Below are 12506 nucleotides of genomic sequence, written 5' to 3'. Positions count from 1 at the left end.
TACAGAGGAAGAAAGTGACTCACAGAAAAGACACTTCTGTGAAGGCCCAATGATTTAAGTGAATTTCAGCTAGCTCAAGAACTAGATAAGAAACTGCTTTAATATTTCTGAAATTAGCATATTTTTGACATCTCAAGTCTAAATGAAAAAGCAGCTTCCTAAGTGTATTGAAATATCAGTACTTCACTTGTTCAATTAAAAGCAGAATAATTCTTCCTGATGTAACAACAAAAGTGCAGATGACAAGGATGTGTTCAGAAAACAACCACTCAGCTCAGACTTGATCAAGGGCCTTGGTACCTCAACATTTTTATCAGCTCAATTATGTTATCCTAGATACAAAAACATTTTAAGACATGAACAAAAAATTACCATCAGTGAGCTGTTGCTCCAAGTCCTTGATTTCCTCAGTTTCCTTAGCAATCCTAGAAAGCATTTCATCCAGGCGACTCTCGAGCTGTTTATACTGTTTGTTCATTACCTCAATCTGCTGTTCTTTACTTGCTTTTTGAGCTCTCATGTGAGCCTGTAAATGACAGTTGGAAAGGCCAAGCAGAACTATGTCAGCACAGATTTTAAAAAGTCAGCTCACATTTTAGTTCAGTTCTGCAGTATCTCACTGACACTCATAAAAGTGACCAGTGCAACACATCTTGTGGTGCTCGGTTCTGATTGTTTTCCTCTTTGCTACCTCAAAAAGAATCCCAGATAGGCAAGCAGCAGCATTAGGCAGTCTTGCCCCCTTGCTAGGGCATGTTGTATAAGGTGTGGGCTTATAAATCAGTATTCATACCTATTGACCTTTCTTCCTGCTATACTATTTCCTCTTTCAGTCAAGACCAAACATGATTTCCCCCAGAAGCTTTATCCTGTCATCTTGCATTGCCTTTCCAGCACAGCATGTCAGGTCACCAGCCAAAGGAAAATACCATGAACATGCAGCAAGTCAGTCTAACTTAACAGCCAAGTTCTACTTCAAGCAGAACCACTTCTGTATTTCCAGGAAATGCCCCTGTTCCACAGTGATTCCATAGCTCACACTGATTTCATCAGGACTGCACATGTATTTTGTATGAATTTAACCCATCGTTTCAACTGTGTACAAAACCATATTATCAATGCAATATAGTGCTACATGCTTCCCATTAGAAAATTACAAGCAGTTTAAATACCATAGATTTCAGGAAAGTACATCATCTATACTGTCATGAAAAACAGCACTTTTCTCTTTCTACTAATCAAGCCAACAGAAGTGTGCATTCTCAAAAAATTTGCTTGTAAAGTTACTTCTATAACAAAGTAATTGTCTAAGAGAAAAAAAAAAAAGTAGATTTCTCTATTTTAATGCATTGAAAGCTACTTTCAACCTTCCCATCAGCACAATTCAACTTGCCACCTGTTAATAACAAACTACCCTTCAGCTCTCAGAAGTGAAATTTCAACAAGCAGAAAGCAAGGCGAGGTGCTGCTGCTGCTGCTGAGTCACTTTGCCGCAGCTGCTGGATGTCACAGGAGCCCTATTTAAAAAACAACAAACACTTACAGCTTCGCCTTTGTCTTTTCTTCCTTCGGGATCACGTGCAGGACGCCACACCCCCGCTCTAAAGTCAGACCGATCGCCCTGCCGCCTACAGCGTGATACACAGCATCACCTCCCGCTGCTCGGCCGCCCCAACAGCAGGAGGTAGCGGGGGGCCGAGGGGAACCGGGAGGGAGCGGAGAGCCGGGAGCGGCCCTCCAGCAGCAGCGCGGCGATTGGCCGGGCCGGGCTGGGCTTCCTGCGCCGTGATTCGGAGCGCGGCGGCGGCGAGAGGGGCCGGGCCGGGCCTGGGCTCCGTGCCGAGCACGCCCAGCCCTGCCGGCGCTTAACGCATTTTTTGAAAGTGGCTGCACGGCTCGGCTCGAAATAGGAACGGAGCTGAAAAAGTCTTTTTTACTTTGTATGCGTCAGGGTGTCAAGCTGGTCTGAAAAGCTGGTCATTTTTAAAAAGTGTTTTGTTTAAAAAAAGAAAAAAAAAAGAAAAACATAGTATTTATAAAGAAAAAAATCATTTCAACTTCATAATTGTGTAAACATTTGCCGTTGCTGAACACAGCAAGTAGCTCAGAAATCACTAGCTTTGCTTCTGTGCAGCTCAAAAGAAGGTGGCTGTCAAGCTACGGCAATGCCTGCTGCCAGCTTTGCTTCCTACCTGCAACAAGTGGCCAACAGGACAACGAGCAGCTTTCCAGGAACAGCAGGAGGACACGGGCAGCACAGGAAGGTTACTGGTCCCTATCCAAGTGCTATTACAGATCTTTTCAGAATGAGAAAAGGTTTAACTGAAAACTGAGAGCAGAAAATCTCTCCTTCCAAGGCTCGCAGCATGTCTGTACAAATCAAGGACCCAGTTCTTAAAGCGTGTGCAGCTTCCATACGTAATGTGCATTGAAAATGGGTAGCTCAAATGTTTTATAATTACTTGTTTTTAGTTTTGAGGAGTTGTGTGTATTCTGAGCAACAGCTGAAGCAAGTTCTCCTAACTGCCACAGACATTGCTAAAAAGCTAAATAATATATAATCCACTTAACTACATTTCTCAGTCTATGAATATAGACAGTGAATGAAAACTTAAGATTCTGGTTTTACTCACATGTCTTGGATCTTTAGAATTTACAGAAGCAAGAGAACTCTTCAAGTCTTCAAGCTCTTTCTGCCTCTTCCCTTTTTCTCTCTTCTGTTTCTCCATTTGTTTCTCCAGTGCTAAGGCTTCCTCCTGTAGCTGATGCAGTATTTGTATCTTCTTACTCAGCTGCTGCTCCAAATCCTCCCTGTTGGCCTGTGAGACCTGGGGATGGCAGCAGGAGGTTGGCTGAAACAGTTATACTGGAAACAAGCAGCTGATCGAGAAGCTATTAAACCAGCTTAGCCCAACAGATTGTCTGAATATGATCCAATTATTTGATTATTCATTGTACATATGTACAATGGCCCCTTAGAAAAGGATGGGGAGAGAAACGCAGCTGTGTTTTCTGTATGAACACTGTTTGAAACACTTTCCCCTGCTATCCACATAGTAACTCCTTTGCGTACTTTTTTCTGAGCCAGAGCACCCTCCAGTTGTTGCAGTTCCCCTGTTACTTCCAAAACTTGTTGCTCTGCTCTTCCTATTGCGTTTTGCAACTCTTCTAATCTCCTTTGTGCTGCAGGAAAAAAAAAAGCCACACATATTTTAGTGCCATACAACATTGACACATTTTTCATTAATCAGAAAAATCAGAATACATTTTCTTTAAACAGTGATAATCAAAGCTAATATATCCCGATTACTCACAAAGTAGATCCAACCAGTTTTTAATGTGAATGACACAAATTGACAGATCAGATGGGAGACTTCCCCGGCATTCTTTTATATCATCAACTGTAATTATTACAAGATTTTTTGCTATTATTTTAAGATAATTCAGTATGAAGCACTTTTGACCCCAAAGATATCATCAATTACAAGGTTGAGAAGCAACAGCAGTTATAGCCTTTGACACACTGCTGCTATTCTCATGTCAAATACATGTCAAAAGTTCCAACAGTAGAATAAATACTGCTATATGTACTTTTTTTTCAATATTAAAAAAAAAAATAAAGATTTACCTGAATGAATCTTTTTTTCTTTATTCTCCAATTGCTCATCTAGAGTTTGAAACTGAGGTTCCAGCTGTGATTTCATACACAAATCATTTTCATCTGATTGCATTTTTCCAGTTCCCATTTGCTGAGCTTTACTTGTTACGTAGCCTTCTCTTATAAACATATTTCTTTTGTACCTGGCCTTACCAATGTATGGGCTTTCACCAGGTACGTTGTCAAGCTCAACATCCTGCAGTGTTAAAGCAATACAGCTGTCAGGTCATCTACACATCTGTCTCAGAAACATGGTTGCTGTCAGCTCATAAACTGTATTTAACACTCTTACAGTGCCATTACAAATGAACAGTCTACTAGCAGATACGTTTGTATTTGGGATGTGCTCAGTTTGTTGCCAGTGATTAATGCAAGAGGGTATTTAACTTCTGGAGGACTTTTTCTCAATATTTTAGATGTAGAAGTAACATAGACCATACTTAGTCCATTACACTGTTACACTTAAACATCTGAACTTCACTAATCATGAATGAAGAATTTTTTTAGTTATGTTTCAGTGGACTTTGTTTCTTGTAGAGACTCTCTCACCAATCATTTTAATTTTGCAAGTATGACAGAGGTTAGTTTTATTAACTAGGTGGGAAAAAAGGGGGGAAAAAAGGGACAAATTATAAGATGTCATTTAACTGAAGAACATTCTGGCTTGTACAGCTTTTCAGACTGAGAGGGCCTCCAAAATTAAGCCAGAAATGAAAACAATCATTTACTTAGTCATTAATAAGAATGAAATGATAGTTCACTGACTCTGTTCAGCTAAACTGTACATGTACTAATTTTCAGCAAGTTAAAGGTCACTCAAGATTCACTTTAGATCAAATCATGTAACTTATGATTTTAGAACTCCTTATAGACCTCTATGTATTTTAGATCAACAGAAAAACTACGGAAGTTTGGTATTTTTCAAGCAATTGAAAAGCAAGAGAAAAAGAAATCAAAAGATCCATAATTTTAAAGTTATTACCTCTGATGGAAAATAGTTTAGTGGCTCAAATTTCGCATCAATCTTATAAAATGCCAGTTCCTGCTCCAACTCATATTGCTTCTGGCAAGCTCGTGTCAGCTCCATTGTTTTCTGTTTTAGCTAATGAATCAGTAAGCAAAGGAAGATGCATTCACTGAGTTGTTATCACACACCATTCAATTCAGAACAGCGAGGCAAAGACATTGATTTCAAAACAAAGTTCACATTAGAAAAAAAGATGGTGTATTTTGGGTCAAGGATATCACAAAGCGTCACTTCATTACAAGATACACATGACAACTAAGAGCAGACAAATTCCACAGTAGAACACAAATGATCACATGAAAGGTCTCTTAAGTTTACAAGCATGAGAGGTTTGAAAGAAAATGTCACTAACTCCAAGAAGTAACTTGGGTACAGTCCTTTAGCAAAATCTATGCTGAATATATTTACTGTCATTAAGTAAATGAGATCTTATTTTTAACAGTCTTAAACTGTATTAAAAAAAAAATAAAAATCTCCATTGTCACATTTATAAAGCCTAAGCATTTCATTTTAGTTTAACTCTGTGCTAGTTAGGAATTTTTTATTTTTTATTTTTTTAAAGAGGTCTATCATGTGATTCCCTTTTAAATCAACTTTCTGTGCTGAATACCTGAGGGAGAACATGCAGTAGTACTCCAATAGACAGTGGAAAGCAAAACTACTGGAGGAAAAGAAATAGGTAAGACTGGAATAAAGGAGAAAAGGCTTAAAGAAAGATTTTAAAGAAACTTGTCATGCAAAAACAAAACAAAACAACAACAACAACAACAACAACAACAAAAAACACACAGTGAATACACAGTCTCACCAGAATTCTCTATACAACATTTCTACTTTATTAAACATGCAAAGAAAGCCTAGAAATAAAAATAAGCATGCAACCCAGGAGCACAGCGGGCTACCTTCAGTGAGGAATAAAGGCTCTGCGGAAAGGGACTGTGACAAACCAATACACCAGCTACAGGGAGAGAGAAGCAAGCAGAGTTTGTCATCCAGAGGATAAGAGTGGGCTAAGTTGCAAAATATCTGCTGCCAAATCTCACTGTACTGAAAACTGCATTTTAGGAACAGGCCTCTGGTTAGCAAGTATGTTCAACAGGAGAAACAGCTAAATAAATATTAGCAGTAGAGAATCTGAAGGATAAAACTAGAGGACAAGTCTAACAAGAAAGATTAAACGCCAAACACTGCACTCCCAGAAAGTCATTCACAACTGAACGTTCTTCAGTCAAATGAACTTTTTCCAGGGCCCCAGTACAAACCTTGCATTTTATAGCTACCAATGAAAGACAATTGTCAGACAAGTTTTAGGATGATGTAAAGAAAATACAAGAAAACTAACACACTTGACCTGGAAAAAGAAGCATTACTAGTGTACAACTTGTATGCATACCTTGTTATTATAAAAATACTGAACCTTTTTCCCCCTCAACACAGCAGCATTTAAAGTTCTGAACAACAAAGGAGATTCAGTACACAGGTAATTTAGAGCAGCTTAATCTTTTATCAAGTAAAAAAAGCTTATTACTACAGACAAAAAGTTTCTATAAACTATAAATAGTGAGATTGGTACTGACTGCTCAGTATACTTACTTTTTCCACAGAAGGAATATTGAAAACACTCTTTAGTGCCTTAGCTTATGTCTTCCAAAATACTTGTCTTAATTTTTAGCATAATCCTACCATTTGAGTTCTCCCAATGGCATCTGTTTCTGACAACAAAACTGTTCCAAATAAATGATTATCTTACCAGTTCATTTTTGGTATCCACATCCCTTTGTAGATCCTCACAGCTTTGCTTCTGCTGCAAAGTTTTTTCTTTTAATGATTTGTTGACCTCATCTTGACGGTGAAGCTGCTCAAGTACTTTAGACTGGTTAAGTTTAAGGTTCTCCATCTCTTTTATTGCATTCTCTAACTCTCTCTCTAATTTTTCTATCTCTTCTGAAAAACAAAGTAAAAAAAACCAAACCCATTCAAATAGAACTCTTTTCCAGCTAAATTCGTGTGGTGTCACTTACCATAGTTCTAATACAACATTATTACCTAAATCAAACCTCTTTAGAGCTTCCTGTCTGTCATGATTTGTCACTGGCTGCCCATCCAAGTTTTCCAGTGCTCGCAAGTGGAATATGACGTACAAGCGGTAGTGAGGCAGGCTGGCAACTGGATTACCAGCAAGGAACAGAGAAGTCAGATCTTGTAGAGGCTTTAGTTTAGCTACTTCATGAAGCTAAATGGAAGACAAATGGTACAATGATTAGACATCCTTCCAAGAACAACTAACCCACACATTACTGAATTTGTATAAGATATTACAAGTTAGAGTCATATCAAGACTAAAATGACTTCCTAAAAATCAAACTGTTTCTTCCATTAAAAAAACAAACAAAAAAAACCAAACCACAGTGCAAAAAGAGCAAGTTTCATCCAAATTTCATCAAGATTGACCTTGAGAAATCCAAGATCACAGAGCCTGTGGATACATCCAACCTTCCATTCCTTCCATTCCTCCAGACTAGTTCATGAGAAAGATTTTATTAACTGAAGAAAGTATATCTTTCTTCTTAAATACTATGACTATTTCAGCAACTGTACTACTGACTTAATTTCATAGACATTCTGTTTATATAAAACATGGAAATTAACCTGGACCACAGAAGTAAGTTTAGTCATGCCCTAAATACAAAAACACAAGTATATTGTCTGCAGATCTCCCAAAACATGAAACTAACTTATTGTAAGGGACACCACCACATGAAAAAGGCATCACATCTTCAAACTTTTCCCACTTTTTCAGGAAACTGTAAGACTTTGAAAAATAAAGCACGTTTACACTTGGAATAACTGGGACAACAGGAGAGTTTATCCTTAAGAATCAGCTTTGGTAGGCTCACAGCAACTGGACTGACAACTAAAAGCCATTGAGTGATTCAGAGCAAGTCAAACAACATGAAGTTACAGTTCATGAAAAGTCCATTCCTTAAGTATGACCACTTACTGATGATACTTTATTCTGTTTCAAGTTAAGGATGCGCAGGGATCTCAGTTTCTTCCCTACCCACACAGGAATATGCTCAATCTCATTCCCTGCAAGGTTCATCTTCTGTAGGTTATATAAATGTTCCATGCCTTCAATCTTACTGAAAAGAAGAACACAAAACTCATTGTGAAGCATATAAAAATTCACAGTGCAGTTGAGGCATTATGGATAAGATATGGAAAGTCTATTTTAACTAATCACCATTCAAGAAACAGCAAATAGCACTGTAACAAACACTGTAATGAATAATGGATTCACAGTTCAAATGAAATTAGAATATCTTGCTTTCACATACTATGGTAAAGCTATGAATAAATAAACCCAACAATTTTACAACAACATTTTACTACAGTGACCAAAGCCCTCACTTTTACACCTCTCCACTATAAAATTAAAAACTTATTTACATATGTGATTATGCCAATTTAAATTCCCATTTTGCTCTTCTTATCCTGCAAATATAATTGCACATTTACGTGACACAGCTGAACCAAAATAAATGTATTTTTTCCATATAAAAGCAAGAATCAACTTAAACTTAAATGCTGTAAAGAGCTACTTTTTAAGTATATTCATTAAAATACTGAACTGGTAATGAGGAAAATGCTGGGTTTAAGTTTCCCTGGGCACTAATCTAAAGAGATAAGTATCATAAAGTGGGGTAGAAAATCCTCTTGTTGCCTTACTCTTTTTGAAATAGAAGCCAGTTGTCTATAATGAAAGTCTGAAAACATGCAGCACTAGGTAAAAACTACTCTGACCTTTTCAATTCCTGTTAAATGAGGAAGTTGTATGAATGTAAACGTGTAGAAATGCTTGTTTACTTCCTACTGTTAACTTCTCAAGCAACACTGCAACTTCTCTACAAAGTTAATATTTTTAGTTACATGGGATCAAAGGAAACGAAATTTTGCTATAGCTTCAACCATTTCTCTTCAACTTTTGATAACAGAAAATAATACACACTTTTCAAAAGTGCTTCTCCTTTGGATACATTTTGAAGATATTAAAAGTCACAAGCTTCTATGAAATAAGAGTTCACTGAAATTTTATAGTCTTGACATGTAACTGATGGGAAATGCTATTAAGTTGTCCACACTTCTCAGATCCCACTTAAACAATAAGAGAGTGTCAGCTCTGTCATATCTGGAGTTTTCAAAGCTATAAGAAGCATCTCTGCTTACCTGATCTTGTTGTAAGACAAATTGAGCTCACGCAACTTCAACAGCTTGTCCAGCTTTTCAATCTTCTCTATTTGATTGTTACTTAGATTCAGTCTCTCTAGTTTAGAACATCTTTCCAAGTTTTCTATGTACTGAAGAACAGAAAATTTACCCCTTAGAACTGCAGCTTTAGCTTTTTCTTTAAATGAGGCAGATTTATATTTTTAACAAATACATTCATAAAAAAAAGTGCATTATTCTAACATTCATCAGTTTCATTGTTGAATTCTAGAATTCTTAAATTCAGTGTTCTGTAGTACTGGAGAAAGAAAACTAGATTTTAAGCTTGCACTGAATCAGTTTCATTTACATTAAAACAAACAAACAAACAAAAAAACCACCACAATTCAAACCCTAAAAAATAATGTTCTAAATTTCATTATAATTGATTCATGGTTTCTTCTTTTGCACAGAAGTCTCCACTGACATTCTATCATCTTTATTTTGACAGAAGCTGGTTGTAGAAGGAGGCTAACAGAACATAACTATTTATATCCACTTATAAACACATCTTTATTTGAATATGTTATATACACACATGTATATACACACTTCTGTTTTATTACCAGTTACGTTTAATAACTTACCTTGAATTTCTTGTCCCCATCCTTTGGTGAAGAAAGATTCAGTGAGCTTATATATGCCAAATTTTCCTGTTTTGAGAGACTTTTTATAAGGGGTTCTGTAATGTACCGAACACCTGGACTGACACCATTTTCATCTGAAATTAAACAGAGAAACTACCTTCAGCAGTAAAAGAACTGGTGACTTCTATATTCATCTTGTACTTCACACTGAATACAGGAAAAGCACTGAAAATTATTCTCCCCCACATGAGAAGAAACAGCACACCAGAAGCTTTTACAGGAAATGACATGTTAGAGTAAGCGGGTGTATTCTTCCAAAAATGACACAGTACACATCACCCATCTTCAGTGTTCTTCTCCCCCTGGAGAAGACTTTAAGGAGTGAAAATCTTGTTTTCCTATACAGATCCATTATTATTGTTCACACATTTGAGCATCAAAACAGCAAAGCAAATTCTCATGTTTCTTTCCAACAAATCATTTATCTTTAAATCATTATCACCAAGTTCACAGAACATGGGCTTTTTGTGGTTTTAGTGCATACTTTTACCTTCATAAAACTTAGACTCAAAAGCAGCTTCTACATTTGCTGTAGTATCAAGCTGTTGATTCTGCCATGCCCTACTTCTGCGAGCAGGTGGAGATGTCTGTTGGCTTAGGGGAGATGACGATCTGGTGCCTGAACCAACAGAAGACATTGGAGTAGGTATCCGAAAAGCTGACATCTGTGATTTTCCACATAATTCTTTTTTTATGTAGCTTTTCTTCATTGCCAAAAATATAGAATATCATCTGATCAGTATCTGTAAGGAAAGAAATAAACATAATTACCTGCATCAGCTGAACTCTTAGTGTTTGCTTGCCAACAGAAGTATGTTGTTCAAGAATTTTAGGTGCTTGTTGACAGTTTGAGACAATGCAGAGGTGATATTTGAAAAGTTGTCTTTTTAGCATAAGAAATATTTCTAGCAATAATAGGCTGCCAAAAAATACATTTAAACTAGTTCTCCACTGGATGACAGCTTCCATTTTTCAGGGGCTAACACATATCTAGAGGAACACTATAGCTGTTTACTTCTGCTATCCTAAAGCAGAAGCTTCGTCTGGGTAACTTTCTTGCAATTTATGGCTTACAGAGCCTGGAGACACCCAGTTCAGAGTAACATAGCTGGTAGAGAACAGAAGGAGACAATTAGGATCCCGACTGCTTTTACTAAGGCTATAAACCACCAAACTATAGCTAAAAAAGCAGACACAAGTAAAAGAGAAAAAAAAAATAAAAATAAAAAGAAGTCTAGCACTGACCCAGTGTTTCCTTTCGTACCAACAAGCTGTTCTGTGGCTGAGGGAGAGTTCCAGAGAACTGTCAATAGAAGCTTCCACCAAAGAAGAATGTGGTTTCCCCAGGGACAAGCACAGAAAGAGCCACGATCTGCTCTGAGTCCTTCCTCATAGTGACCATCTCCAAGGGACGGAGTTTCACCAGGACTTACACACAATAAGCAGAAAACACATTCTAAGACATCCTTTAAGAAACATATGCTATTGTGGGAACTTCAACACAATGTATAAGCACTCATAGTGCAGAAAGCTGATAAGATTTTCTGTCATTTAAGTGGATTTTTTCACTGAACCTTTATAAATAAGAAAAGAAGTAAAAGCCACTCTGTTCAGTCTTACTGTGTGGGGACGCTGCTCATCCAGGCCAGAGGCAATGGAAGATGCTACGACCAAGTGAAAAGCACCTACGGGAAATCCTTCGTGCTTTAAGAAAAAGCAGTCAAGTACTTTAATGAGATTTCTTGAAAAATACTGCACTCCAGTGATGCAAAGCCCACCAGAACTCCGTGTTAAGAGGACAGCAGAGACATGCACGGGTACAACCGAGCCACGGCCGCGAGCCCGGAGCACACCTCGCAGGCAGCCTGAGGGCCCCACAGCCCGCCACACCTGACAGGACAGCGACTGCAGTGCTGCCCCCAGCCCCAGGCAGAGCTCCGTGCCCCGGGTTTGCGGCAGGACCGCTCCGTCAGCCCGCGGCGGTGCTCGCTGAGGGGATGGCGGTTCCCGCCCAGAGCGGCCGCCCTTGGGCCTCGCGCTGATTACCTGGGTTGACATGGCAACGCCGCCTACGCCGCTTCCCGCTCGCGGTCGGCGGGCGAGGTAGCCTCCTAGCGACCCCCGTGCGAAGATACCGGCGCTCAGCGGTCCACCTCTACCGCCTCTCTTCCTCCTTCCTCCTGGACGCCGCCTTCACCGACCTCCAGGCCCGAGACGACGCGGCTCCTTTAAGAGCCCAGCGTGAGGAGCCCAGCAGCCGCCATTTTGTTTGGTTGTTGGCTGGCGATGAGTGAACGAATCAGGGGCGGGGCTTCGTGAGACCACGCCCATCATCGCTTTCCCGCCACTGATGTCCACTTCAAGGCGGGCTGTGGGAGCCTGAGCGTCTTCCTGCTGCTCGCCTTCAGGTGTTCTGTTTTAATTAAAGGCTGGTTTACTGCACACATAACGAAGTATTTGCTAGTAATAGTGCTTTTGTTTTATATGTGCGATACGCGTGTATCACGTTTTCACGGTTAAAATTGCTTTAGGTGGACTGTGCTGTGGAACCTCACTAGTAGAATCTACAATACTCTGGCCAGATGAACTCAATAGGAGATAGCTAAATACACATCATTTTCACACAAGTACTTAAATAAAGGTCTCCTAACAGTCTTGGGCTGTGTGTGAGCTGAGGGTGTGTGTCCAGCTGTGAAACAGAACTGTGAACCAAACCTGAAAAGAAGTATGGGAAAATCTACCATGGAATTTGTAACTAACACAGGTTTAAAAATGCTATTTTAAAATGGTTTTGGAACTTCAAGTCTCCCAGTATTATTTATTATTTGCTCTTTTTTTTTTTTTTTTTTTTTTACTTTCCATACTCATAAGCATTCTCATAGTTCATTAATTAGCAATAGATATTGAA

At 38.7% G+C, this 12506-nt stretch overlaps 1 protein-coding gene across 3 annotated transcripts in view; it reads right to left on the bottom strand.

Annotated features, from left to right (window-relative positions):
* The window catches only part of CNTRL (centriolin), a 33259-nt gene extending 21348 nt beyond the window's left edge, over nucleotides 1-11911 (bottom strand). Inside the window, exons 1-13 of one of the 3 annotated variants that reach the window (XM_085239088.1) lie at nucleotides 11645-11911; nucleotides 10844-11026; nucleotides 10089-10341; nucleotides 9539-9672; nucleotides 8913-9043; nucleotides 7687-7828; nucleotides 6732-6918; nucleotides 6436-6629; nucleotides 4641-4760; nucleotides 3629-3854; nucleotides 3074-3183; nucleotides 2634-2828; nucleotides 373-526 (exon numbers count right to left, since the gene is read on the bottom strand). In XM_085239088.1, the coding sequence (XP_085095214.1) occupies nucleotides 373-526; nucleotides 2634-2828; nucleotides 3074-3183; nucleotides 3629-3854; nucleotides 4641-4760; nucleotides 6436-6629; nucleotides 6732-6918; nucleotides 7687-7828; nucleotides 8913-9043; nucleotides 9539-9672; nucleotides 10089-10308 (1813 nt within the window). In that variant the 5' untranslated portion in view covers nucleotides 10309-10341; nucleotides 10844-11026; nucleotides 11645-11911. Of the gene's footprint in view, nucleotides 1-372; nucleotides 527-2633; nucleotides 2829-3073; nucleotides 3184-3628; nucleotides 3855-4640; nucleotides 4761-5587; nucleotides 5644-6435; nucleotides 6630-6731; nucleotides 6919-7686; nucleotides 7829-8912; nucleotides 9044-9538; nucleotides 9673-10088; nucleotides 10342-10843; nucleotides 11027-11644 lie in introns of those variants that run through there. The other 2 variants (XM_031556239.2, XM_085239089.1) reach the window with 2 other exon arrangements.
* Between the last annotated feature and the right edge of the window lie 595 nt (nucleotides 11912-12506).

This window comes from Meleagris gallopavo, chromosome 19, assembly GCF_905368555.1.
Source record: "Meleagris gallopavo chromosome 19, MGAL_WU_HG_1.1, whole genome shotgun sequence".
NCBI lineage: Eukaryota > Metazoa > Chordata > Aves > Galliformes > Phasianidae > Meleagris > Meleagris gallopavo.
Note: the sequence above shows the minus strand (reverse complement) of the source record. Positions and strands in the feature narration are given on the sequence as shown.